Source organism: Lissotriton vulgaris, chromosome 6 (genome assembly GCF_964263255.1).
Source record: "Lissotriton vulgaris chromosome 6, aLisVul1.2, whole genome shotgun sequence".
NCBI classification, from domain to species: Eukaryota; Metazoa; Chordata; class Amphibia; order Caudata; family Salamandridae; genus Lissotriton; species Lissotriton vulgaris.
Window position 1 is genome coordinate 1,489,202,113 of NC_141694.1, and position 26,862 is coordinate 1,489,228,974.

The following is a 26,862-nucleotide window of genomic DNA, read 5'->3' on the forward strand; positions in this document are numbered from 1 at the left end:
GCCCTTTTCCATCCCCTTCCCTCCCCTGATTCTTTCCTTTTGCCCCCCAGCACTGCCTGACATCGACAACCCTGTCCTGATGACGATCCTGACTCACGGGGATCGAAACGCCGTCGACATCACAGCGCAATTTTAGGGCGCTCATTTACGTTTTGTGCTCCTGTAAAACTGTTTATTCCACGATTTAAGTGAATTTAACTTAACCCTGCGGCGCCATCACTGTATTATTTTCTTGTCACTTCGCGCCGTTCACGCTGTTCACCTTTTAGCACTTGCGTCTTCACTTTCCACCAAGTGTATATATTCTTCACTCACCAAGTGCCCTCGGGTTGTCACAGGATTTCCTCTGTACAGTGTTGCTTAACTGTATTACCATGTGTAACACCCCTCCTTTACTTTGGTGAATAACAAACGTTTAAATCATATGAGCCTCCTTGTCTCCTGTTTTTGTAATGCAGACTGCATACATTACATAACTGTCTTAAATTGAAACCTGTTGAGAAATGTTATTGTTCTAAACCCACAGGACAAGAAGCAGGAGCGCCAGGGCCCAGGCAAAGGCTGCCGGCCACAGAACAGAAGAGCCGATGACAAGCGCCACGAAACTAAACGCCCAGACCACGTCGGGCTCAGAACAAGGGTAAGGCTAGCAAAACGTCCCGAACAACCCCAAAGGGGAACGCTCCGGACAGAACCGATCCACTAAGAAGTGCGATCAGCTAAAAGATAAGAGGAGAAACAAGTAGGACGGACCAGCCCGTCCATATCAGAAAAGCTCCCTCGTGACCTCTCTATTTCCTTGAGGGTTTTAGCCTCTAAATTCAGACAAGGACATAACCGAAACAAAAATTCACAGATCTCTCATTTTCATTAAATTATTTTTTCATTCTTATTTCTTTTCACATTATTATAAGTAAAAAAATGCATCAGTTCATTCCTTATACACACAGTTTAATAACAAAACACCATGATATATAATTCACAAATTCATATAATGATCTATGCATAACCAGGTAGAGAACTAACACAATCAATCCACACACTCATACTTAATACACATTCACAACCCAACTTTCTGTGCAAATTTACACGTTTCTTTGGTTCTTGTCTAGTGCCCAACACGGGTCCACTATAAACTGTAGGATTTTACATAGACTTGGTCAACGCGTTTTGGTGGCAAAGGGCAACAAAGAGCCACCTTCATCAGGACCCGCCAGATATATCAAAACGTGTTCTCTACACCCTGGTTCTTCTCTTATTAGATCATTAATATGACCTATCGTTGCTCCACATTTAAACACCTCCTTCAGAGTAATGGTTAATTATCCAACAGGGTTCTCCTACGGCTCAGAAGTCTTAGCACAGGAGATATGAAAAATCACTCAGGGTCGCAGTTAGTCAGTGTGAGAAGTTGGCCTGATATATAGTGCTCACTATTCTAGTGATCACTGTGTATCATACCAAACGACCCTTATTGATGATTGGTTGTAAGTCAACCTTATAGACCAGCTATCCTAGTAGCATGGACAAGAGCAGTCTTTAGGCTAAACTCTAGAGGGCGTGTTAAGCCAGCTGTTATACCATCACATATAACCCTTGAACACCAAGTGAAAGGACACCACACAAGTTGTTATGAAAATAAAAGGATATTTATTTATAACAAGTCTACCCTGATCTCTTTATGAGTCAGGGAGCTAAGCACACAACAAAACTCTTACGAAAATACTTTAAGTTGCACAATTTACACAAATGCCCGAGGGGCACGAAAAACCATATACACTAACAGTGGGATGCGAAATACTAGCAGGTAAGTAACAAGATCCAGAGGCTTCAGGATCGCTAGGACTACACTACTGAACCCTAAGGTTAGGAGCAGGAGGCCTAGGGAGATCGGGTGCAGAGTGTGCACTCTCACGCGGGATGCCGGACAAAGTCTATGATGCTAGTATTTGTAAAGTTACTGTTACCGGACGAATCAGACTAGATAGACTGGAAACGAAAAAGGATCTGGACACTTAGATAGTGAACCTACGTAGGAGCACCGAAATGCTCAGGTTACCTAGCCCAGGGGCTGCGGCTGCATAGGGTTCAAAAGACGTCGGGATTCCTCGTTGTAGTCTATGGAGCCTGAAAGAAGAAGTTGCTGGCAGGCCACCAGTGAAGATGTTCGGAGTGATCCAAGCCTGGATCGATGATGGAGATGACCTGAAAGCAGAGGGGACTCAGTTCTTAATCACTAGCCAGTGATTAGGTGGGCACCAGGATGGCACCGGATGAAGTCACCTCGACCAGGTGAGTGGGCGACGCTGGACTCTGCAGTCACATGGGCTAGGAGGCGTTGTCGGCGACCAGGCTGGAGGTGCGAGCTGTCCCATGAAGGTATCTGCTGTCGGCGATGCTGGACCCAGGATTGGGGCAACAAACCTTGGCAAAGTCAAGCCCATGTGGTCGAGTCAAGATGGAGTCTGGAGTGGACCAGGAGGGTTTGGGGTGCTCCTCTGTTGGAGGGGAGCAAGGGCCAGTCTGGAGCAACCAGACCAGCGATGCAATCGTTGTGGTACGTCGTCAGGAGGGCCACTAGCCAGCAGGCAAGTGACCGGACAACGCGGTGAGCAGCAAAGAGCAGAATGGCCCCACGCAGATCTCGTGGACGCTGGGGGGCTGGACTTCGGTGCTGGAGCTGCTCAGGGTTAGGGCTTCTCAAACCCCAAAGCACTCACTCGAGGATCCCTCGGCAGTCGTGCTGGTTGAGCGTCGTGCAGTTTTGAAGATGGCCGGTCCCTCAGGTCTCGTCACACCCACGAATCTCAGCTGGGCTGATGATGCAGGTAGAGGTCAGAGATGCCAGGGAATCCGGGTCTCGTCGAGCTGGGCAGTCTTGATCCGGAGGATGGACTTACAGCAAACCGCGATGCTTAGATGGTGCCTGCGGGTGCAGGGTGGCTACTCCTTAGCCACAAGGGAGAGTCTTCAGAAAAAGTCAAGAGTTCCTTTCGTGGAAAGTAGTCAAGATTCAGAATTATCTAATTTGGGAAGGGGGCCCGCTCCTACCTTTATTCTAAAGAAAGGGGCTGGCACCCGACTAGGTCCTGCCCATGGGTGTGACCAGGAAGGGGGTGGTTACACCCCTCTCCCTTGTCCGGACTTTCCCCAGCTCAGGGGCTGGTGTGCCCCTGGAACTGGTTCAAGCCGGCATATGCACAGTGAGCACCGGGGTGCCACTTGGAGTCACCTTCCTCTCAGCCCTGCCTACCTGGGATACACAAAACCCTGTCTGGGATGGTGCTAGCACCGCCCCTGACAGGAAACCCTTTGTCCAAGCTCTCCTCGCTGGAAGGACTCCCAGCAGCAGGAGGTCAGACTTGTGTCTGTGGTGGCAGCATCCATTTTGTGATGCTGAGGCTCGAGTTAGCTTTAACCGGGGTTCACAGTTACATACATGTCGTGTCCCTCTAGAAGGGTGGAATGCTAACCCCGTCGCCAGAATTGGCGAGGGGTTAGTATTCCAATTTGTATGACACCATACTCGACATGTTTTGATAAAGCGATACCAAAGTTGGCAAATAACCGAGAGGATTATAATGCACTTAAGAGTATATGGTACGCGTTATCATGGAACAGCTATTAGGACTTGGTTCCGCAAGCTGAAAACGGGCTGAGCTCATGCCAGAGCACCATCTCACATAATTCCAAGCACTCTGCCTTCAGGATTGATAAGGCCTGCCATAGGAGTGACTGATAGGAATACATGTGTCCATTTTAGGGTTAGATATAGGGAAACTATATCTAAGTAAGAGGTGATTACACCAACTTACCCCAGCTGATTGATCAGCCAGTTGTGTCAAATATGGAGGCCAGGCCAGGGGTGGCACAATACATGCTGCAGCCCCTGGTAGGCCTTGGAAACACCTATGCCCTGGGTACCTAGGGTACACTGTTACAGGGGCCAATAAGGTGAACCAGTTCCAATTCGTAATGCACCTAAGGTACATGGAGTCCATTTTAAGGAGAGAGCAATTAGCCTGGGGCCCTGAATAGCAGGATCCCAGGACAACTATTTCAAAAACCAGCTAAACACCAGGCAAAAAGTTTGGGGGTAACCATAGTCAGATATCCACCTTCCTATAGTCAGCACAAACTTTGTTTCCTACTTAGATATCTTATCCCAGGGTGGCGCTTTCTATCCTGTACTGGTTCCGCAAATACGAGCCTTTTTTATTTTTCATTATATAATATCTCCTGAAAGATATCTGTTTTTATATGCAGTGGCAGCCAGTTAGTCTTGTGATGCCATCTTCCCGAACTTCATAACTAATCCGTGAGATCGCATTTTTGTTGAAATCTTCAAGGAAATACTAAATTCTACAGTTTCACCGTCAATCAAAGTTCCACAGCAACACCCACATATATTAGAGGGGTCCCTTAACTTTCACGGACCAGGCCGTCACACAGGAAAACTATTCCCCCAGAAACACCGGACAGAGGACTAGAGCAAACGGCAGGCAAAAGGCAAAACACTGCAGCACAACACCGTAGATGGCCAAGCCATGCCCCAGTAAGGACCAAAAAACTGCACCATCGTAATGCAGCAGCACCAGGAGAGGCAAGGAACCCACAAGGGGGACCCTCCCGGTGTAAGACAGGGCTATATAATAGCTACATGTACCCCACATAGGGTAGGACACATCCCAAGAGAGTATGGGAACCACACACAAACAATCCTGCATCAGAGGAAAAAAAACATAGACCTGTGGCAGAAACCACAGAAGGCTTAGTAATCAGTCAAAAACACCTCATCACCAAAAAAAGGGGGGCTGAACCAGCAGCCAACTGAAGAGAGGGGCCAACCAAGGACCCAGAGGGCACAGTAACCCTCACATAAAGTATAAAGGCCACTCCAAAACCCAAAAGTAGAAACAAGTGGGATAACGCCTCCCACCAAGACCCAGAGGATCAGCAAAACAACCTACTGAGGAAGAGGAGGACAGAGCACGCAAGAAGAAGCTGCATGGTAGAGTCTGCATGAGTGTTCAACAGCAGGACCCCGTCAAAAGGGAGGTCGACCAGACTCGCTTTCATATTTTCAGGAAAAACAGCATTGCGTAGCCAAGCATGGTGACAGAGAGCCACGGAAGTGGCCATAGCACGGCCAATGGGTATCGGCAACATCCAAAGCCGCATGAAGAATAAACGCGGCCAACTCTCTACCATCCCAACACATGGCTCCGCAGATCAGCACGGGCACCCTCATGAGAGACATGAGAAAGAAGGGACTCCACAGAATCCCACAGGCTGGAAGTAGATCTGGTCAACACACAAAGTGTGAAGCGTCCGCAAGGCAGCACTGGAAGAAGCAAAGACATTACCACCATCAATCTAACCACCGGGCCTTCCAAGACGGAGGAAAGAACACCACAGGCAAACACGGAAAGGCATTTTGCAGTAGAGCGTGTTGAGTGGAAGGGTGGAAAAAAAGACATACTGGGTCGTAAGGAGCAGGACGATGGCGATGCAGTAGTGCCTAAAGCAATGCATCGCCTTTGGAAGTGCGCCCCCATAAGAGAATTATGGAGTGATGCTTCAAAGGGTAGGAACAACTCCCGTCCACCAGAGCCATGGTGGAGAATCTCCCAAGAGGTTATCAGTAGGAAATGGAGTGACAGGTTCACCCATCCTCAGAATACCAGCAGCCGTGGAAATAGCCCTAACAAAGGCAACACTGGTCTCACTAGTGCGCTGCGGAGGCGAAAGTAATTCCTCAAGCCGCCCATCCCCAAGTCCAGGGGAAGTGGCCAGCCCCGGAATAGAGGATGATCCACAGATGAATGGGGAACCTGAGGGACCCAGGGGAGGGTGGAGAGGCCGGTGGAAAAGCCAGCCGCGAGCCACGGAAAGAAGGGTTCGAGGACTTAGGCTGTGGGGACCGTGAAGAGCCTTCCCTGGAAGATGCCGGTGAAAAGGCACCAACGCGGCGCCCTGTCTCCGGGGAGGAACACACCAACAGATGACAGGCCTCTGGAGAAGAAGGGACTTCAGGAGAGGAATCCAGAACCAGACGCCAGCACGGCCCCGTGAAGTCCGCCACCGGCGCCGGAGTGGGCCTCTGTGGCGCCGGGCCGACTCCTGCCACCACGTGCTCTCCAGGAGAATGGAGTGAGGCTGACGCCTGAAAACAGGCCAGGACAGAATTCACATCCGCGTTGCACGCGGAAAGAGAAAAAACTGAAGTAAGTGCACCGGGGTGGGACTTCTGTATCCTCGCGGACGTCACAAATGCGGACAACGTCAGGACGAAGTCAGAAGGTGCCGTACCCCCGGCACGCAGGGCTGCTGTGGCAGAAAATTTTTCCGGATCCAGTCTCACGCTTGGGGATAATTCTACGTTAAGGAATCTGTCGCTAGTAGTCTCTAACAGAGAAACAGGTTTTTAATACAACATTTTCTAGGATTCTAAGAGCAAACATAGGCTATAAAATGAAGGCACAATGACATTTTTCTACATTGTCTAGAAATGTCTTCAATCATACCACTATGTCTTTGACAGTATCCCTCTTAAAAAAGGAAACCTTCCAAGGGATAACATTTTGATTACTTTGTTTTATCTGACATCGGCCATGTAGGTAGAAAAAGGAAATAAGTTGGTGAAGTTAACACAATGAACTTTAAAATAAAGCTCATTAAATAAAGAAGACATTTGTTCCAGAATAATATCACAATTGAAAATGTTAGCACACCAACACCCAGTGAGGATTCTGCTACTTTAAGAGGTTGTTTAAGTAATGTTCTAAACTAGTCAACAGATTGAATAGTCTCTCGATCCAACTCTTGAAATTTTAAAAAACGTGCAACAATTTAGAATATACTTTCCAGTTATCAATGGATGATGAAAGGACTAGAAATACAGAGAAAAACCACCTCCAGTTTAGAATGCTGCTCTTCATTCATATCACTATTGTAGATTTCTTTTAACTTTTCAAAAATCCAACTATATATTTTTCAGCCATTCATAACTGCAGATTTGCAAGATTTACATGTGCCTTTGAACTATATATGAAATCATCCACTTTTTTACAGTAAATACCAGACTCACACTAAACCAAGCCCAGATAGTAAGTTGAACAAGTGTATAGGGGACAAAGTGAGGGCAACCCTCAGTAGAAAGCCAGGCTTTGCATTTTATAATGATAATAGTAAAGAGCATACAAATGTTCTAACTTTGGAAAATTAACTTTCTTACCATGCATCTACAAAAGAACCCCCTTCACCACTAACTGGGGAATCCATCAACAGCTCAAACAGCCAGTGAAGTTTTCTAGGATCTCTACTCTCCTGCGTGGAAGGAAATGGTGTAAGTACAATTAAAAAACAACATTGGTGCTACAAAACAAGCATTTTCTTTCCTTAAAGACTTTTTTGAAAATCAAATAAACTTCAACCAGTCAGAGGAGAGCGAGCATCAGGGAAAAAGAAAGAACTATTACCTTTCATGTTTTATTTATTAAACATACTGTCTATATTGGTTCAGATAAAATAACATATTCAAAATATGTTTAAAGAAAGAAAAACATAATTATTTGTGAATAGCAAAACGAAGTATTTTGAGCAGAAATTCAATCTGTACTCAACAAGATGACATTAGGGAGGGGGTCAAGGAAATTTGATCTGAAGCATGCATGTAAATGGAGCTTGTTAAATATATGGTTCATTTTGTCACGGGACAGTAAACAGCCATTGAACTTTCTGCAGAGACGCAATCATTTCAACAACCTTGTGGAAGTGTGCCACACCACTGGTCACTACTGCTCTTAACTAAGGGTAAAACCTCGTGGTGGAGGGTGCAAAACAACTAAACCCAATGATTATGCACACACGTGAGAGGGAAAGCGGAGAACCAAGATATACCGCTTAAGTTACCATCTAGAACACGTACATGAGGGTTTTTTTATTGGGACTGGTAAGAACGAACCCTGCATACCCTGGTTATGCAGGACAAGTGATCCTTCTCTTATGATTATATGACATTGAACCTAAGGAAACCGAAAGAATCACATATTCCTTCTCCCCCTCTTTTGATTACTGATGAAGCGTGCCTTCTGCCAGACACACTGGTGCAGGGTCACCCTTGGTCCACGGGTTCAAACAAGTAAGGAGAATCAACACTGGAGTGAAGTAAAGATGCACAAGTTACTTACCTTCGGTAACAATATATCTGTTAGAAACATTAGTAGTGATGCACAAGTTACTACTTGTGTAACGATATATATGTAAAAGACATTCGTTAGTGATAGATTCCTTACCTTAGAATATCCCCAGGCGTCAGACTGGATCCGTAAACTTTTGCTTAGCCCTGCACGTGGGTAGGCGTCTTCCGCGGCTCCGCGTCCGTCGCCGGCGTCGTTGCCGCCGGAATGACGTCGCCGGAGTACTTAGCCACCGCCCTCGCGCGCAGACGTCAGTTCTTATACACAGCTTTTCCGTGCCAGATACGCAGATCCATGATAGAACCAACACTGGTGCCATGAAACTAGGGCCCTGAAAGGAGATGACCTTAACCCTAGATATCGGTTTGCAGAACGGGGAGGATGGGTGGGTCGGTAAGGAATCTATCATTAACTAATGTCTCTTACAGATATATCGTTACACAAGTAGTAACTTGTGCATCTGAAAGAGACACGTTAGTGATAGATTCCTTACCTTAGAATAGATACCCCATCAATACCAACCCCGGTGGTGGGTCTGCGTACCAATAATCACACCAGAAAATCCTGGAGGACGGAACGGCCAAAGAAGCCATCCCTCCGGACTTGGCTGTCCAGGCAGTAGTGTCTTGCGAACGTGTGCAGCGAGGCCCACGAAGCTGCCTGCCAAATGTCCTGCAAGGGGACTCCTCGGCCCAGGGCAGTGGTAGTCACCGTGGCCCGAGTGGAGTGGGCCCACAGCCCAACAGGAGGTTCCTTCTTAGCCAAAGAGTAACACGCTTGGATGCACAACACGATCCACCTAGAGATGGTCCGCTTGTGCACAGCCCGTCCTTTCTTAGCGCCCACGTAACCAACAAAGAGTTGGTCATCCACCCGGAACTGGCGTGTGCGATCCAGATAGTAAGAGAGCGCACGTTTTGGGTCCAGACGGTGGAGCCTCTCTTCCTCTTTCGAGGGATACGGAGGCGGAAAGAAGGTGGGCAAGGTGATGGACTGCCCGATGTGGACGGCTGTGACTACCTTGGGCAGGAAAGAGGGTTTTGTCTGCAACACAACCTTGTCCGGATGGACAGAAAAGAAAGGAGGTTTAGAGGAAAGAGCCTGGAGCTCACTCACTCTCCTGGCAGAGGTGATGGCAACCAGGAAAGCAGTCTTAAGTGTAAGAAGACGGAGAGGACAGTTATGAGGCGGCTCAAAGGGAGTGCACATCAAGTAAGTCAGAACCAGGTTCAAGTCCCACTGGGGCATCACGAAAGGAACAGAAGGGAACATATGAGTGATGCCCTTTAAGAATCTGTTTACAATGGGTGACTTGAACAAAAAAGGCTGATCAGTTAGCCACAAATCTGTTCCACCTGCAGGCGTATACCAACTTTGTGGAGGGACGCCTGGCTGCCAGAATGACATTACAGACTTCAGGAGGCAAGTCAAATGGCCTCATCTGTCGCCGCTCAATCTCAAAGCATGGAGGTGGAGACTGGACACGTTCGGGTGGAGGACCATCCCCTGCTGCTGCGACAGACGGTCCTTCTGAAGAGGCAGACGAATCGGGGGATCGACTGACATACTGAGTAGCTCGGGATACCAGTACCTTCGCGCCCAGTCTGGAGCCACAAGGATGACTTGGGCCCGGTCGCGCTTGATTTTCTTCAGCACTCTGGGCAGAAGTGGTATAGACAGAAAGACGTACAACAGACCGCAACTCCACTCGCGACGAAAAGCGTCCCCGAGCGAGTGCCGCCTTGTAAATTCCAACGCGCAGAACTGATGACATTGCGCGTTCTCTTCGGTGGAGAATAGATCTAACCAAGGCTCTCCCCACTGCAGAAAGAGGCCTTGCGCCACGTCCGAGTTCAGACGCCATTCGTGATCCATCATGCACCTTCGGCTGAGCTCATCCGCCCTGACGTTCAGAGAACCTGCCAGGTGTTGAACCACCAGGGTCATGCCCGGATGTTCCAGCCACTGCCAGAGGCGCAGAGCCTCCTGGAAGAGGGTCCACGACCCACCCCGCACTATTTGTTGCAGTGCCACATGGCGGTGGTGTTGTCCCTGAACACCTGCACTACACTCCCCCGGACAGAGGGGAGGAATGCCTTCAGTGCTAGACGAATCGCCTGCAGCTCCAGAAGGTTGATATGGAGCCGGGACTCCGCCAGAGACCAGAGGCCTCTGATTTCCGCCTCTCCCATGTGACCTCCCCAGCCCTGGAGGGACGCGTCCGTCACAACTATGTGTTCCGGTTGGGGAAGGGAGAGGGATCTGCCGCTGTCCCAATCGCGGTCCATGAGCCACCACTGCAGCTGTCTCGCAGTGCCCTCCGAGATCATGACATTGTTGGATAGGTTGCCCTGATGCTGGGCCCACTGAAACTTCAGGGCCCACTGCAGAGCCCGCATCCGTCACTTGGCGTGATGCACCAGAAGGATGCAGGAGGCCATCAGCCCCAGAAGCCGCAGCATCAACCTGACCGAGACCCGGGATAAAGGCTAAAAGATTGGAATCAGAGCCTGAATATCCCGGACCCGCTGTTCGGGAGGATAAACCCGAAACTGCGCCGAGTCGAGGACTGCTCAGATGAAGAGGAGCTTCTGAGAGGGGCACAGGTGTGACTTTGGCACATTGATGGATAACCCCAGCTGGTGCAGAAGGTCCGCCGTTGTCTGAAGGTGACTGACGACTGTCTGGGGCAAGCCCGCCTTTAACAACCAGTTGTCGAGGTAGGGGAATACTGAAACCCTAACCCACGCAGATGAGCTGCGACCACCACCATCACTTTCGTGAACACCCGTGAAGCGCTGGTAAGGCCGAAGGCGAGCACGGTAAACTGAAAGTGCTTGTGGTCTACCGTGAACCGCAGGTAGCACCGGTGGGCCGGCAGGACGGGGCAGTGGAAATAAGCGTCCTGCAAGTCCAACGCTACCATCCAGTCTCCTGAGTCCAGGGCAGCTAAGACCTGAGCCAATATCAGCATTTTGAACTTCTCCTTCCGGAGGAAGCCATTGGCATTCCGTAGGTCCAAGATAGGCCCCCTTTGCCCTTCTTGGGTACCAGAAAGTAGTGGGAGTAACAACCACACCCTACTTCTGGCCCAGGAACACGCTCGATGGCCCCCTTGGCCAGGAGGGCCGTAACTTCCTCTTGCAGAAGTTGAAAGTGATCCCCCGACACGCGGTGGTATTGCGATGGCAAGGCTGGAGGGGTCGTCACAAAGGGTAGGGAGTAGCCCCTTCGGACGATTTGCAGCACCCACATGTCCGACGTGACAGTGCGCCTGTGGAAGTGGTGACGTCGAACCCTGCCCCCCACTGGCGTCACATGGGCCTGAAAGCACGGTCTAGGAGGGTTTTGAGGCGGATGCTGCAGGGGAAGGTCTGGACTGGGCTCGCCATTGACCCCGACCGCCGCCACAGCGGTTTCCACGGCCCTCACCGTGCTGTGTATTAGTCTGCGGTGCGTGGCTGGCAGCACGTGTGGGAGCGCCCCTTCCTTGGCCACGAAAGTAGCGAAAGGCACCCGTTTGCTAGCATGGGGCCGAGAGGCCCAAGGACTTGGCCGTAGCCCTGGAGTCCTTAAAACGCTCAAGCGCATGGTCTGCCTTGTCGCCAAAGAGGCGCCGGCCATTAACGGCATGTCCAGAAGGGTGGCCTGGACATCAGCCGAAAAGTTGGCAGTCCTCAACCAGGCGTGGAGTGGAACTGCCACCGTCGTTGCCATGGATCTGCCCAGTGAGTCCGTGGTATCCAGCCCACACCGGATGGAATAGCGTGCCGCAATTCGACCCTCCACAAGGGCTTTGGCTAGTTTTGTCCGGGCCTCCTACGGACATTGTGGCAGCACGTCCGCGAACGTGTCCCACAGAGTGTGGGTGTAGCAGCCCAAGAGGCATGCGGTATTGACTGACCGCAGTCCCAAACTCAGGGACGAGAACACCTTCTTACCGAATTGTTCGTACCTCTTGGATTCCCGATTGGGCGGAGCCGTTGGGAATGCGGTCTGGGAAGTAGAGGCCTGGCTAACCAGGCTCTCGGGTGGGGTGGGTGGACAAGAAGCAAGGGTCGCCCGGAGCCGGGCGGTAGCGTCTGGCTACGTTCCTATCTGCAGGCTGACCTGTAGCGGGCTTGGACCAAGTGCCTAAAAGAACGTCACACGAGGCCTCATTAAACGGCAGCAGAGGCTCAGCCGAGCTTGCCTGCGGTTTAAGGACCTCAGTGAGGAGGTTAGTCCTCACGGCAGCGACGGGGAGATCCAGGCCCAAGGCCTTGGCCGCACGCATCAACACCACACTGTAGGCAGTCCCCTCCTCCGTAGCCACGGTTGGAGGGGAGACAAAACCTGTGTCTGGCGAAGTGTCCAGTCCACTAGCATCCCCAAGCTCACATGTCCACTCCTGCTGAGACTGGCACTCCTGTGCCAGAGGGTCCACAGACCCGTCCCAATCTCCCTTGTCACCCATCACCTGAAATTCAGGTTCAAAGGATGGGACCGGTTCGTGGAAATAAAAGTCTCCATACGACGCCGAGAGCGGCGCCCAGCGGCGCCGCTCCGACGCCGGAACCTAATCGAGGGCAGGATCGGGGACGGCGTCGCCAGGGTGACACTCTAGGGGTCGGCGTAGGTGAGGTCATGAGGTCGAACGGCGACGACTCGGATCCAGAAGCGGATCCAGTGGGGGCCTGCGGCGCCGGGACCGAAGTCGCCGGCGGCGCCAGGGCCGGAGCACCCGGCGGTGTCGGAGCCGAAGCACCAGACCCGCTAGGCCCCCCAGCCGGGACCGCTGGGCCTGAAGGCGCCACAGAGCCCGGCGGAGGAGGGAGAGACCTCATGGCCATGAGGTACCGCTTGACCTCCTATGGCGTCGGATCGTGCCCAGGGACCGGAAGGTGTGGGGCAGTTTGCGGCGCCCACGACTACGTCGGAGCCGCGTGAGTGGTGTCACCCGAACACGAGGCCGCATCGCGCGAGCGTCGGGGTGGGTCGGAAGAACGATGACGCCTTTCCGACCTCTCATGCCTTTTACCTGAGGATCTTGATCCCAAGACCGATGCCGACTCTCGGAGCTACGAGGGCTCCGACCCCGCGACCGGTCCCTCGACCTCCTGTGGGACCGGGACCCTGAACGGCACGGGCCAACTGCTGGAGCTCATGTCGCTTGCGGGACCGCTCACGCCTAGCCTTAGACGTCAGGGCCCGGTTTGGTCGTCGTGGTCGAGGCCTAGACACTGAAGGCACCGGCGATGGGGGTCGGTAATCGACATCAGTCGGCTGCACTTGGAGCAGGGTTTGAACCGTCACCGTAGGAGTCGAATGACTCCAGAAAAAACAGATCAAAAGATCAAAAAAGTTTAGTCAAAAAGGGACTAAGGGGTAGAGCTTCTCAAGGATCTGCGCTAGCTGGCGTGGAAAAAAGAAGAACTGACGTCAGCGCGCGAGGGCGGCCTCCAAGTACTCTAGCGACGTCCTTCCCGTGCTAACGACGCTGACGACGGACGCGGATGACGCCTACCGACGCGCAGGGGTATTGCTACGCAAAAGTTTCCGGATCCAGTCTGACGCCTGGGGATATTCTAAGGTAAGGCATCTATCCCTAACATGTCTCTTTCAGATAGATTCTTTACCTTAGAATTACCCCCAGGCATCATATTAGATCCGGAAGGTTTTTTCATCAGCAGTACCCCTGCGCTTCGGTAGGAGTCATCTTGCGGCTCCGCGTGCGTCATTGGCGCCGGGCTGACGTCGCTGGAGCTACTTAGACACGCCCACGCGCTCTGAGATCAGATCTGTACACGACTTTCCGCGCCAGGAACGCAGAGCCATGCAAGTAACTGACCACTGGCGCCATGAAACTAGGGCCCTGAAAGGGATGACCTTAACCCTAGAAATCAGTTTGCAGAACGGGGAGGATGGGTGGGGCGGTAAGGAATCTATCACTACTAATGTTTCTTACAGATATATCGTTACCGAAGGTACGCAACTTGTGCATCTGAAAGAAACACAGAGTGATAGATTCCTTATCTTAGAATAGATACCACAGCAATACCAACACTGGTGGTGGGTCTGCGAACCAAGATCATACCAGGAAGTCCCAGAGAACAGAACGGGTAAAGAAACAGTCTCTCCGGACTTGGCTGTCCGGGCAATAGTGCTTAGTAAAAAGGTGCAGTGAGGCCCACGTAGCTGCCTGACAGATGTCTTGAAAAGGGCCACCACGTCCCAATGACGTAGTGGCAGCCGTTGCACTGGTGGAATGGGCGCACAGCCCCACCGGAGGCTCCTTTTTTGCCAGAGATTAACAGGCTTTAATACACAAGACGACCCATCGGGAGATAGTCTGTTGTGTACTGCCCAAACTTTTTGGGCGTCTACATAGCCAACAAAGAGCTGGCCATCCACCCGGAACTGTTGTGTGTGATTCAAGTAAAATGAGTGCACGTTTTGGGTCCAGACAGTGGAGCCTCTCTTCCTCCCTGGAAGGATGTAGAGGCGGAAAGAAGGTGGGCAAGGTGATGGTCTGCCCGATGTGAAAGGCAGTGACAACCTTTGGCAGAAAGGAAGGACGTGTTCTGAGCACAACCTTGTCCGGATGGACACACAGAAAACGAGGTTTGCAAGAAAGAGCCTGGAGCTCACTCACTCTCCTAGCAGAGGTGATGGCAACCAGGAAAGCCGTCTTCAAAGTTAACAGACGAAGAGGACAGTTGTGAAGAGGCTCAAAGGGAGCGCACAATAAATATGTGAGAACCAGGTTCAAGTCCCACAGTGGCATTACGAAGGGAATAGGAGGGAAAATATAGGAAATGCCTTTGAGGAATCTATTTACAACATGGGACTTGAAAAGAGAGGGCTGATCAGGATGCCTAGGAAAGCCTGAAATAGCAGAAAGGTAGCACTTGATAGTGCCCAGAGCAGAACCCTGCTAGGCCAAAGAAAGAAGGAACAGAAGGACTTCTGAAAGAGGGGCAGAAAGGAGATCCACAGCCTTTGCTGTGCACTCTACCACAAACTTGTTCCACCTGCAGGAGTATACCAACTTAGTGGAGGGATGCCTGGCTGCCAGAATGACATCACAGACTTCAGGAGACAAGTCGAAAGGAATCAACTGCCGCCTCCCAATCTCCACGTAAGGAGGTGGAGAATGGAAAGGTTCGGGTGAAGGACCGTCCCCTGCTGCTGCGAGAGAAGAGCCTTCTCCTTCAGAAAAGGCAGTCGGATCGTGGGATCGATGGTCATACTGAGGAGCTCGGGATACCAAACTCTTCGAGCCCAGTCCGGAGCCACAATAATGACTTGGGCACAGTCGCGCCTTATCTTCTTGGCACTCTGGGCAGAAGTTGAATAGGCAGAAAGGTGTACAACAGATCGCAACTCCACTCGTGACAGAAAGCGTCGCCCAGCGAGTGCCGCCTTGGAAATTCCAACGAGCAGAACTGCTGACATTACGCGTTCTCTTTGGTGGCAAATAGATCTAACCAAGGCTCTCCCCACTTTTGAAAGAGACTTTGCGCTACCTCCAAGTGAAGACGCTATTCGTGATCCATCATGAATATGCAGCTGAGTTCATCCGCCCTAGCATTCAGTGAACCTGCCAATTGTTGAACCAACAGGGAAATGCCCTGATGTTCCAGCCATGTCCAGAAGTGCAGGGCCTCCTGACATAGGGTTCATGACCTCAACCCACCCTGTTTGTTGCAGTACCACATGGCGGTGGTGTTGTCTGTGAACACCTGCACTACTCTTACCTTGACAGAGTGAAGGAATGCTTTCAGTACAAGTTGGATCGCCCGAAGCTCCAAAAGGTTGATATGGAGCCTGGACTCCGCCGGAGACCAGAGGCCTCTGATCTCCGCTACTCCCATGTGGCCTCCCCATCCTAGGAGGGAAGCATCCGTCACCACTGTGTGCTCCGGTTGGGGAATGGAGAGGGATCTGCCATAGACCCAATGCCGGATTCGTGAGCCACCACTTCAATTGTTGTGCAGGGCCCTCCGAGATCTGGACGTAATCAGACAGGTTCTCCTGATGCTACGCCCACTGGAACTTCAGGTTCCACTGCAGAGCCCTCATATGCCATCTGGCATGATCAACCAGCAGGATGCAGGCGGCCTTAAGGTCATCCTGAACGAAACCCAGGATAGAGGCTGAAAGATCGGAATCAGAGGCTAAATATCCTTGACTCGCCGTTCGGGAGGATAGACCCGAAAGTGTGTCTTATCCAGAACCGCTTCAATGAAGAGGAGCTTCTGAGAGGAATCAGGTGCGACTTCGGCACGATGGAGAACCTCAGCAAATGCAGGAGGTTGGCCATAGTCTGGAGGTGGGAGACGACTGCCCGGGGCGATCACACCTTCAACAGCCAGTAGACGAGATAGGGGAAGATTGGAACCCCTGACCTGTGCAGATGAGCTGCGACAACCGCCATCACTTTCATGAACATCCGAGGGGCGCTGGTATGGCCAAAGGGCAGCACAGTAAACTGAAAGTGCTCATGGCCTACCGTAAACCGCAGGTAATGCCGGTGGGCCGGCAGGACGGGAATGTGGAAATATGCGTCCTGCAGGTCCCACGCTACCATCCAGTCTACAGGGTCGAGGGCAGACTAGACCTGAGCCAGAGTTAACATCTTGAACTTCTCCTTCCAGAGGAAGCGATTGACGTCCCTGAGGTCCAAGATAGGACACAGGCCCTTGTCCTTCTTGGGCACCAGAAAGTAGTGGGAGTAACAACTACGTCCTACTTCTGGCACAGGAACAAGCACAATGGCCCCCTTGGCAAAGAGGGACGCAACTTCCTGCTGAAGAGGTGCCAAAGGATCCCCCGACAAGCAGTGGTACTGAGGTGGCATGGCTGGTGGGGTAGTCTCCATGGGGAGGCAGTAGCCCCTTCGGACTATTTGTAAAACCCACCTGTTCGAAGTGGTGGTGCGCCAGTGGGGGAGGCGATGGCGAATCCTGCTGCCCACTGGCGTTTGATGGGCCTGAAAAACTGGACTATGAAGGTTTGGAGGCAGTGATGGAGGTTAACTGCCCGCTGGCTCCCTGACCCGGCTCGGTGGGTCCCGCGTCCGCACTGAGACTGTTGCTGCGCAGGCCTGTGGCTCTGAACCGAACGTGTCGGGGCGACACTTCCGTGGCCACGAAAGGAGTGAAAAGCAGAAGGCGGAGGAGGGCACAGGGACTTGGCCGTAGCCCACGAGTCCTTAAAGCGCTTCAACGTTTTGTTACCGAAAAGGCGATGGCCATCAAAGGGCATGTCCATCAAAGTGTTAGGGACATCCCCAGAAAAACCAGCTGTCCTGAACTGACGAAGAAAAAATCTTCTTACCAAATTGCTCCAGTTTCTTGGATTTCCTGTCCAGTGGTGCTGTAGGGAATCCGCTAGGGGACGCAGAGGCTTGGACAACCAAGCTCTCAGGGCTAGACACTAGGATAGTCACCCCCTACAGGAGCACCGAAATGCTCACGTTACCTAACCCACGGGCTGCGGGTGCATAGGTGTGGAAGTGTGTCGGGTTTCCTCTCTGAAGTCAATGGAGCCTTGAAGAAAGATGCTGAGGACGACCAGGATGGAGGTGTCCGGATGGATCCAAGGGCGGATCGAAGAAGATGGAGACCTTAAAGCAGAGGGGACAGTGTTCACAGCCACTAGCCAGTGACCAGGTGGAACCAGGAAGGAACCAGATGATGTCGCACGCAATCAGGTGAAGAGGAGATGTTTGACTCTGCAGCCACGGGGACCAGGAGGCGTCAACGACGACCAGGAGGCGGGCATGAGCAGACCCACGAAGGCTCTCGCTGTTGGCAGTGTCAGCTCCCAGCTCGGAGACAACAGGCCTTGGCAAAGGCAACCCTCACGGAAAGTGAAGATGGCGACTGGTGCTAACAAGGAGGGTCCGGGGTACTTCTCTTTTGGAAGGAAGCAAGGGCCAGTCTGGAGCAACCAGACCAGCTGTGTAGATTTCAAGGTTCGTCGTCATGGAGGCCACGAGCCAGCCGGCAAGTGACCAGACAGCGCGTCGAGCAAGGAAAATGCAGAAGGGCCCCACGCAGTTCTCGTGGAAGCTGGAGGGCGGATCTTCACAGCAGATGATACTCGGGCTGGGGCTTCTCAATCCCCAAAGCACTTTCTCGAGGATGCCTCTGAAGTCGTGTTGGAAGCGAAGTGCAGTTTCTCCAAGATGGCCGGTCCCATGTGTCTCGTCGCACCCACGGATCTCAGCTGAGCTGCAGATGTAGGTAGAAGTCGGAGAGGTCTGGAAGTCTGGATCTCGTCGGGCTCTTAAGTCTGGTTCCGGCAGGAAGGGCGACAAAGTGAACCGCTAGGACGCTTGATGGTGCCTGCTTGTGCAGGGTGGTCACTCCTTGGCCACAAGGGAGATTTTCTTCAGTCTTCTGTGGAGCAGAACGTCGAAGTCCAGAGTTTCTTCTTTGTAGAGTTTCAAATCAGGATAATCTAAATTGGAATGGGACCAGCTCCTACCTTTATTCTCCTAAAGGGGGCTGTACTATGACTAGGTCCCTCCTATGGTTGGGACCAGGAAGGGGGGTGGTTACACCCCCTATCCTTTGTCCAGTTTCGCGCCAGAGCTAGGGCTGGAGTGCCCCAGCAACTGGTTTGAAAAGGGGTATGCAAAGGGACACCTTGTGCGCCCCAGGCATGTCTCTTTCCTTTCAACCTGGCCTACCTCAATACACAAAATCCTGTCTGGGGTGGTGCTTGCACCTCCCAAGGCAGGAAACCCTTTGTCCAGGCCTCCCTCGCTGGAAGGACTCCCAGCAGCAGGAGGTCAGACTCGTGTCTGTGGTGGCAGCATCCATTTTGTGATGCTGAGGCTTGAGTTAACTTTAACCGGGGTTCACAGTTACATACATGTTGTGTCCCTCTAAAAGGGTGGAATGCTACCCCCGTCGCCAGAACTGGCGAGGGGATAGTATTCCAATTCGTATGACACCTTACTCGACATGTTTTGATAATGCTATGCCAAAGTTAGCAATAACCGCGAGGATTATAATGCACTTAAGAGTATATGGTATAGCGTTATCATGGAACAGCTATAAGGACATGGTTCCGAAAGCTGGAGACAGGCTCAGCTCATGCTAGAGCACCATCTCACATAATTCCAAGCACTCTGCCTTCAGGATTGATAAGGCCTGCCATAGGAGTGACTTATAGGAGTATATGTGTCCATTTTGGGGTTAGACTACTAGCGAGTTCGTTTCCCCTAAGGGTTGCGCACCAGCTGCTGGCCGCCTCCCGCCCGCCCAGGTACAAAAGCACTTTGATAGCGTGAGCGCGCTGACTACTAGCGTGTTCGTTTCCCCTGAGGCGGAAAGCTGGGGGTGTTGTAATTTTAAATTGTGTGCATTTGTAATTTATGTTCAATCATTTGTTATTTGAGAATCTTTTTAAAACTCACGTTTGAAGCCAGATATTCGTCGCATTTTGACCCCACTCCCAGCGCAGCAGATCTAGTGCTGACGCTGTGGGAGGCAGGGCTCTAGGACGCCACATTAGGTGGGGAAAAAGGGTTGCACACCAGCTGCTGGCCGCCTCCCGCCCGCCCAGGTACAAAAGCACTTTGACAGCGCAAGCGCGCTGACTACTAGCGTGTTCGTTTCCCCTGAGACGGAAAGCCAGGGGTGTTGTAATTTTAAATTGTGTGCATTTGTAATTTATGTTCAATCATTTGTTATTTGAGAATCTTTTTAAAACTCACGTTTGAAGCCAGATATTCGCCGCATTTTGACCCCGCTCCCAGCGCAGCAGATATAGTGCTGACGCTGTGGGAGGCAGGGCTCTAGGACGCCACATTAGGTGGGGAAAAAGGGTTGCGCACCAGCTGCTGGCTGCCTCCCACCCGCCTTTGAACTGAATAAAAAGATGGCGTCATCCCGTCCGCGCCGGCGGCGCGCCAAATGCGTGCCCGTCTGCGCTCGTCCGCCCCCGTTCGGGACCAGGGGCCATGACCCCTGCCTCTCCCGGAGGACTAATATATGATTTTAGTGAATTGCTTAAATTGCGACCTCTTAGTAAGGCACTGTGTAACCATTTGTATCACCCCTTAAATATACCAGCCCACTGTCAGCATTGTAAGATTCCGCTTAAAGTTGGCTCGTTCACCAAGACCCAGCAAACTTACAGGGCGTTCCTCCTTAATTGTAGGTCTTTGCCTAAACATCAAAAGGAACTAGCCTTGTTACTAGATGAGCTTAATCCGGACGTAATATTTCTAACGGAAACATGGTTGACCCCTCATTCAGAACCTGACGTCATACAAGCTCTACCTCATGGCTATCAAATAATTAGGACCGATTGTCTACTTGGTAAAGGTGGAGGTCTGGCGATCATATTTAAAGATCAATACGTTTGTCGCTGCTCTCCTACTCCATACTTAGACTGTGAAAGCATGTCTTTCAGTTTGGAGTTTACGCCAAATACCAGCTTTTCTGGAGTCTTAATCTACCGCCCCCCCGAACCTGCTAAACAGTTTATGTCTGCTCTACCCCCAGTGGTGGCGGATCTAGCATCTATCGCCACTAATTTCTCCTTGCTGGGCGACCTAAACATGCACTTCGATGATACTAAGGACTGCAATGCACAAGAGTTATGTGCAGATCTTTCTGCACTGCAGCTGGTGCAGTTGGTTCCATCACCCACACACATTAAAGGCCATCTTTTAGATCCTGTCTTTAGCAATTGTCTTGATCTAAAGGTAGAACCCCCGATTGCGCTCCCGTGGACTGACCATTGGTTAGTCCCTTTCGTCTGGAATATCCCTAAGCTTCCTGTACTGACCCTAGGGTCACGGGCTGTCCGGAATTGGTCCAAACTCCCACTTATCTAGTGGGTCAACAAACTAAAAACCACAAAACCATCTGTTAGTTCTGATCCTGTGGTTGCCAATGACGAATTCAACAACTGGATTGCTAAGTCATTGAACATCATCCTCCCTATCAGGAAAACCTCCCTAAAAAGATGTAGGACCTCGGCTCCATGGTACTCGGAGGAGCTCAGGAATATTAAACGTAAGTGCAAGAGGCTGGAGCGGAAATGGCGCTTAAGCTACTCTGAGCTAGACAAAACTCTGCACAGAAACTATCAGTGATTATAAAAAGGCAATAAAGAGTGTGCAAGCAGTGTACTACACACAAAAAATCTCCGAAGCCAGTTCTAACTCCAAGGAGATTTATAAGATCGTAAAAAGTCTCACCACATTACCCCAGTCCCCTGCAGACAACGAGGACTCACACACTCGTTGCAAAGCTTTAGCGGACTTCTTTTTCAACAAAGTTGATCTTATCTACTCCTCATTTTCTACCACTAATGTTAATGCTCCAGTGGAAGCCCGGGTGAATTTTGAGAAGGACACCTTGGACAACTGTCTCCCTTTGTTGGTGGAGTTCCCTCGACTACATTCTGACCTACTTGCCACGTTAATGATGCAAGTAAAATCGGGCTCTCCAAGCGATCCAGCCCCCCGAGGTCTTTGATGGCCGTTAGTCATATCATTCTTCCAGTCATACTGGAGTTATTAAACGCCTCACTTTCTACCAACATGGTCCCACTAGAGTGGAAACAGTCCAAGGTGCGGGCGCTCAAAAAGAAGCCCACTATGGACCCTCACAATATTAGTAATTACCGTCCTATTTCCCTCCTCCCTTGGCTCAGCAAGATTCTAGAGAAACACATTAATTGTGTATTGACAAATTTCCTAGAAAACAACTTGCTGCAGACCCTTCACAAACGGGATTCCGCCCCAAGCAAGGGACGGAGTCTGCCTTGCTAGCAGTCATGGAGGAGACCAGAGGTAACTTAGATCGGGGAGGATCGGTGGCAGTGATCCTCCTCGATCTGAGTGCCGCTTTTGATACGGTAAATCATAACATCTTGCTGCAACGTCTCCATGATATGGGTATCCAGGGAGAAGCTCTGAAATGGCTTAAGTCATTTCTGAGTGACAGAACCTTTCAGGTTTTTGAGGGAAATTCCATCGCCACAAGTAGATCTCTGGGCTGTGGGGTCCCACAGGGCTCCTCCCTCAGCCCGACGTTATTTAACGTCTATATGCAGCCGCTGGCTGAGATCGTCCGCCCATTTGGTATTAAGATCGTTACCTATGCGGACGATACTCAGCAGGTGATCTCCCTGGCGCAGGGCGAGAATCCCTCAGCCAGGGTAGACTTGCCGGGCTGTCTGAGCGAAGTCAGAGACTGGATGACACGGTCTTGTCTCAAACTTAACGGGGACAAGACAGAGCTCATACTACTGGGGCGATCGGCTCCGGCCTCGATAGAATCGATCTGGCCTGTTTGCTTAGGTCCACCTCCAATACCTAAAGAAGCCATAAAGAGCCTAAGCATTTGGCTGGATAGGTCTCTGAAGATGGACACTCAAGCTGTTAAGCTAGCGGCCACCTGCTTTGGTCTTCTTAGAATTATAAAGAAGATTCTCCCTCTGATACCATTCAAAGCAAAACAAATTGTCGTACAGGGACTGATCCATTCGAGGCTGGATTACGGAAACTCCCTTTATCTTGGAGCTCCTGAGTCAACACTACGGAAGCTACAGATTATCCAAAACTGTGCAGCTCGCACACTATTGGAAATTCCACGCAGACTTTCTGCCAGATCAGGCTTGAGAAGCCTACACTGGCTTCCGGTTCGAGATAGGATCAGTTTTGAGTCCCTTTGCATCGCCCATGAGTCCTTTTGGGAAACTGGGCCTGCAATTAATATTCCTTTAATTACCCCGTACTTTCCTGGCAGGCATCTACGCTCAGCTAATGCTTTTCTGGCAGCTGTTCCAAAGGTTAGAAGATTAAGAGCGGGAGGATGTTCGTTCTCCCTGAACGCAGCTAGGCTGTGGAATACCCTTCCTCTTGACCTTAGATCCAACCCAGATCTATCATCCTTCAGGAAACAGCGGAAAACTTTCTTGTTCAATAAATAGGTCCCTGCCTTTTCCTGCATTTCTTCCTCACTGAACAGAGCACCATATAGTCATAGCGCTAGGACGCCTCCGGGCAACTTTTTGCGCTCTACAAAACACATTTTCATTTCATTTCATTAGATATAGGTATACTATATCTACAGCAAAGGGTGATTACACCACCTTGCCCCAGCTGTGTTACCAGCCAGTTGTGTCTGTTTAGATGGCCAGCCAGGGGTGGCATAATACACGCTGCAGCCCCTGGTATTTATTTATTATTTTATACACTTATAAGGCGCGCAGCTACCCAACAAGGGTTTCCCGGCGCCAAGACACAGTAAAAGATAGGTGTAGTGGAAAACGGAGCAAGCAGGATTTATTTCTCAAACAACCAGGTCTTGATGCCTCTCCTAAACATGGCATAGTTCTCCTCCTTGCGGAGGTGTGAAGGGAGTGCATTCCAGAGGGTGGGTCCTAAATAAGAGAAGGACCTCCCACCCATTCGTGCTAGTTTGAACCTAGGTACACAGAAATTTGCTGCTGAAAGTGAACGCCGATTTCGTTTGGGAAAAAAAGGGCGGGCCAATGCTTGAAGATATTTAGGCGCTGTGCCGACTTTAATCCTGAACATGTAGCTCAGGACTTTGAACCTGATCCGGTTCTCAACCCTGAGCCAATGTAGGTCCCTCAGGTGTTTTGATACGCTGGAGGTTTTGGGGATCTTGCAAAGTAGTCTGGCGGCTGAATTTTGTACCATTTGCAATCGCCTGATTACAGCTTGATTTGAACCAAGGTACAGGATGTTGCCGTAGTCAAGCCGAGAAGTTATAAGGGCATTGACTACGGTCTTTTGGGTCGCGGGAGGCAACATCCACAGGATTTTTCTTAACCACTTTATGATGGTGAAACAAAGGCCAGCAACCTTGTTGGCCTGTTGTCTCATGGAGAGAGCATTATCCACAAATGCCCCCAAATTACGTACATGGGTGGCTGGTTTGGGGAGTTTTCCCTAACTGGAAGGCCAATGTGTGGAGTTCCATAAGTCTTGGTTTTTCCCCAAGAGGAGGACCTCGGTTTTCTCTCAATTTAGTTTCAGCTGGTTATTCGACATCCAGCTGAAAATATCGTGGAGACCTTGCTTAAGAGACGAAGGAGCAGAAGGGTTAGATTCAGACATTGAGAAAATAATCTGCGAATCATCAGCATAGGTCATGAGGGTAAGCCTTGATTTGTCCGCTACATCTGCCAAAGGACGGAGATACAGATTAAAAAGTAGGGGGCTCAAAATAGAGCCCTGGGGTACTCCATGGGGGGCACTGAACGTTTCAGAACAAGCAAGGGGGGAAGGTATTTGAAACGTCCGATCTGTCAGAAAAGACCTGATCCAATCAATCAATCAATCAATCAAAGACATTTATAGAGCGCACTACTTACCCGTAGGGTCTCAACGCGCTTGGGGGGGGGAGGGCGGGTGGGGGGGGCGTTACTGCTCGAACAGCCAGGTCTTCAGCTTCTTCCTGAAGGAGAGGTGGTCTTGGGTCAGGCACAGGTCGGTCGGGAGGGAGTTCCAGGTCTTGGCGGCCAGGTAGGAGAAGGACCTTCCTCCTGTTGTCGCTCTTCGGATGCGGGGGACGGCGGCGAGGGCGTGGCTGGCTGATCGGAGGTGGCGTTTGGGAGCGTAGAAGTTGATTCGGTTGTTGAGGTAGCTTGGGCCTTGGTCGTGAAGGGCTTTGTGTGCGTGGGTGAGGAGACGGAAGGTGATTCTTTTGTTGACGGGGAGCCAATGCAGGTCTCTCAGGTGTCCGGAGATGTGGCTGTTTCGTGGGATGTCGAGGATGAGTCTGGCTGAGGCGTTCTGGATCCGCTGGAGTCTCTTCTGGAGCTTGGCGGTGGTACCGGCGTAGAGGGTGTTGCCGTAGTCCAGTCGGCTGGTGACGAGGGCCTGGGTGACGGTCTTCCTGGTCTCGGTGGGGATCCACCAGAAGATCTTCCGTAGCATGCGTAGGATGTTGAAGCACGCCGAGGAGACGGCGTTGACTTGCCTGGTCATGGAGAGGGAGGAGTCCAGGATGAAGCCCAGGTTGCTTGCGTGGTCTGTCGGTTTGGGTGCAGTGCCCAGGGCGGGGGGCCACCAGGAGTCGTCCCAGGCGGAGGGCGAGGGGCCCAGGATGAGGAGTTCCGTCTTGTCTGAGTTCAGTTTCAGGCGGCTGGTCGTCATCCACTCGGCTACATCTTTCATCCCTTCGTGCAGATTGGCTCTGGCGGCGGCGGGGTCGTTGGTCAGGGAGAGGATCAGCTGGGTGTCGTCGGCGTAGGAGATTATGTTGAGGTTGTGTTGGCGTGCGATGGCCGCGAGGGGGCTCATGTAGACGTTGAAGAGGGTGGGGCTCAGCGAGGATCCTTGAGGGACGCCGCAGATGACTTTGGTGGCCTCTGACTTTTACGGTGGTAGGCGGACTCTCTGTGTCCTTCCGTCAAGTGCAATTCCACAAATGCCATTCCTTCTGAGCGTATTGAGTAGCTTTTTGTGCGAGATGGTGTCAAAGGCCGCACTCAAGTCAAGAAGAATGAGTGCGACCATTTGATCCTCATCTAGGAGTTTCCTGATGTTCTCGGTTACCCCAAGCAGAGCAGTCTCGGTGGAAAAACCTGCCCTGAAGCCAGACTGTGATGGATGAAGGAGAGAATTTTCTTCGGTGAAATGGGTCAAGGCAGAGTGAATATGTCTTTTTAACCCCTTGCATGCTGATGACGGAGCGGTTCCGTCATCAGCTACGGGTGAGCTGTGCTGATGACGGAACCGTTCCGTCATGACTCCGCCCGCGCAAGGCGGAGTCAGCATGGGCGGGGAATTCCCGCCGCACGCAAGGGGTTAACAGTTTCGAAAAAACTGGTAAGAGTGATATGGGTCGGTAATTAGCTAATATCTCAGGGTCGGCTGTGGGTCTTTTCAAAAGTGGGCTGACCATAGCGTCCTTCCAGAGTATAGGAACTATGGAAGAACTGAGAGAGAAGTTTAAAGTGTCCGCAATAATGTTCAAGGAGGAAACCTCTAATTGTTTCAAGACACTGATAGGGATAGGGTCACGGGGGAGCCAGATTTTATGGTATTAAGAGTGGACATCAAAGATTCAATAGTAATCAGGGGCCAGTGGTCAAGGAGGTTAGTTGTACCGGGTATGGATTCCGTGTCATCTTGTGAGACTGTTACACACGTGTTGTTGTTGATGTCACTGATTACTTTATCAATTTTTTCTGTAAAGAAAAAGGCAAGATCTTGGCATTGTACTTTGTTAAGCGGGCGGGCGATGGCCGTAGTTTGTGCTCCTGCTTATTCCTTTACTGTATTGAAAAGTGTTTTTGCTCTGTTAGTGGCTGCGTTAATGGAGTTTGCAACGTGAAGGGCTCAGGCCTTTGTACAGGCCGAATGATATTTGTTTCTTGCTTTTAAGTATATCTCTTTTTGTTCGGGTGCATAATTTTTTCGCCGCTGTCTTTCAAGAGCTTTGCATCGAGATTTCACTGATTTTAAGTGATCATTAAACCAAGGAGCTGGGGGACGGTGAGGAGTTCCTTTGATGTGATGGTGAAGAAGACAAACATTTGCGGCGTCACTGAGCCATGCATGAGTTGCATTGGCAGTGCTTTCCATGTCATGAACTGGAGATGGGGGATTCATGGCTAAAGTGTGATTTAGTTGGTCAATGTTGATTGTCTTCCAGTTCTTCATAGTGGT

General features: G+C 51.0%; 1 protein-coding gene across 2 annotated transcripts in view; it reads right to left on the reverse strand.

The window, feature by feature from the left end:
* PSME4 (proteasome activator subunit 4) overlaps positions 1 to 26,862 on the reverse strand; it is a 2,155,241-nt gene that overhangs the window by 713,972 nt on the left and 1,414,407 nt on the right. For both annotated transcript variants that reach the window (XM_086927646.1, XM_086927645.1), the window contains one exon: positions 7,238 to 7,329. In XM_086927646.1, the coding sequence (XP_086783772.1) occupies positions 7,238 to 7,329 (92 nt within the window). The remainder of the gene's footprint in view (positions 1 to 7,237; positions 7,330 to 26,862) is intronic.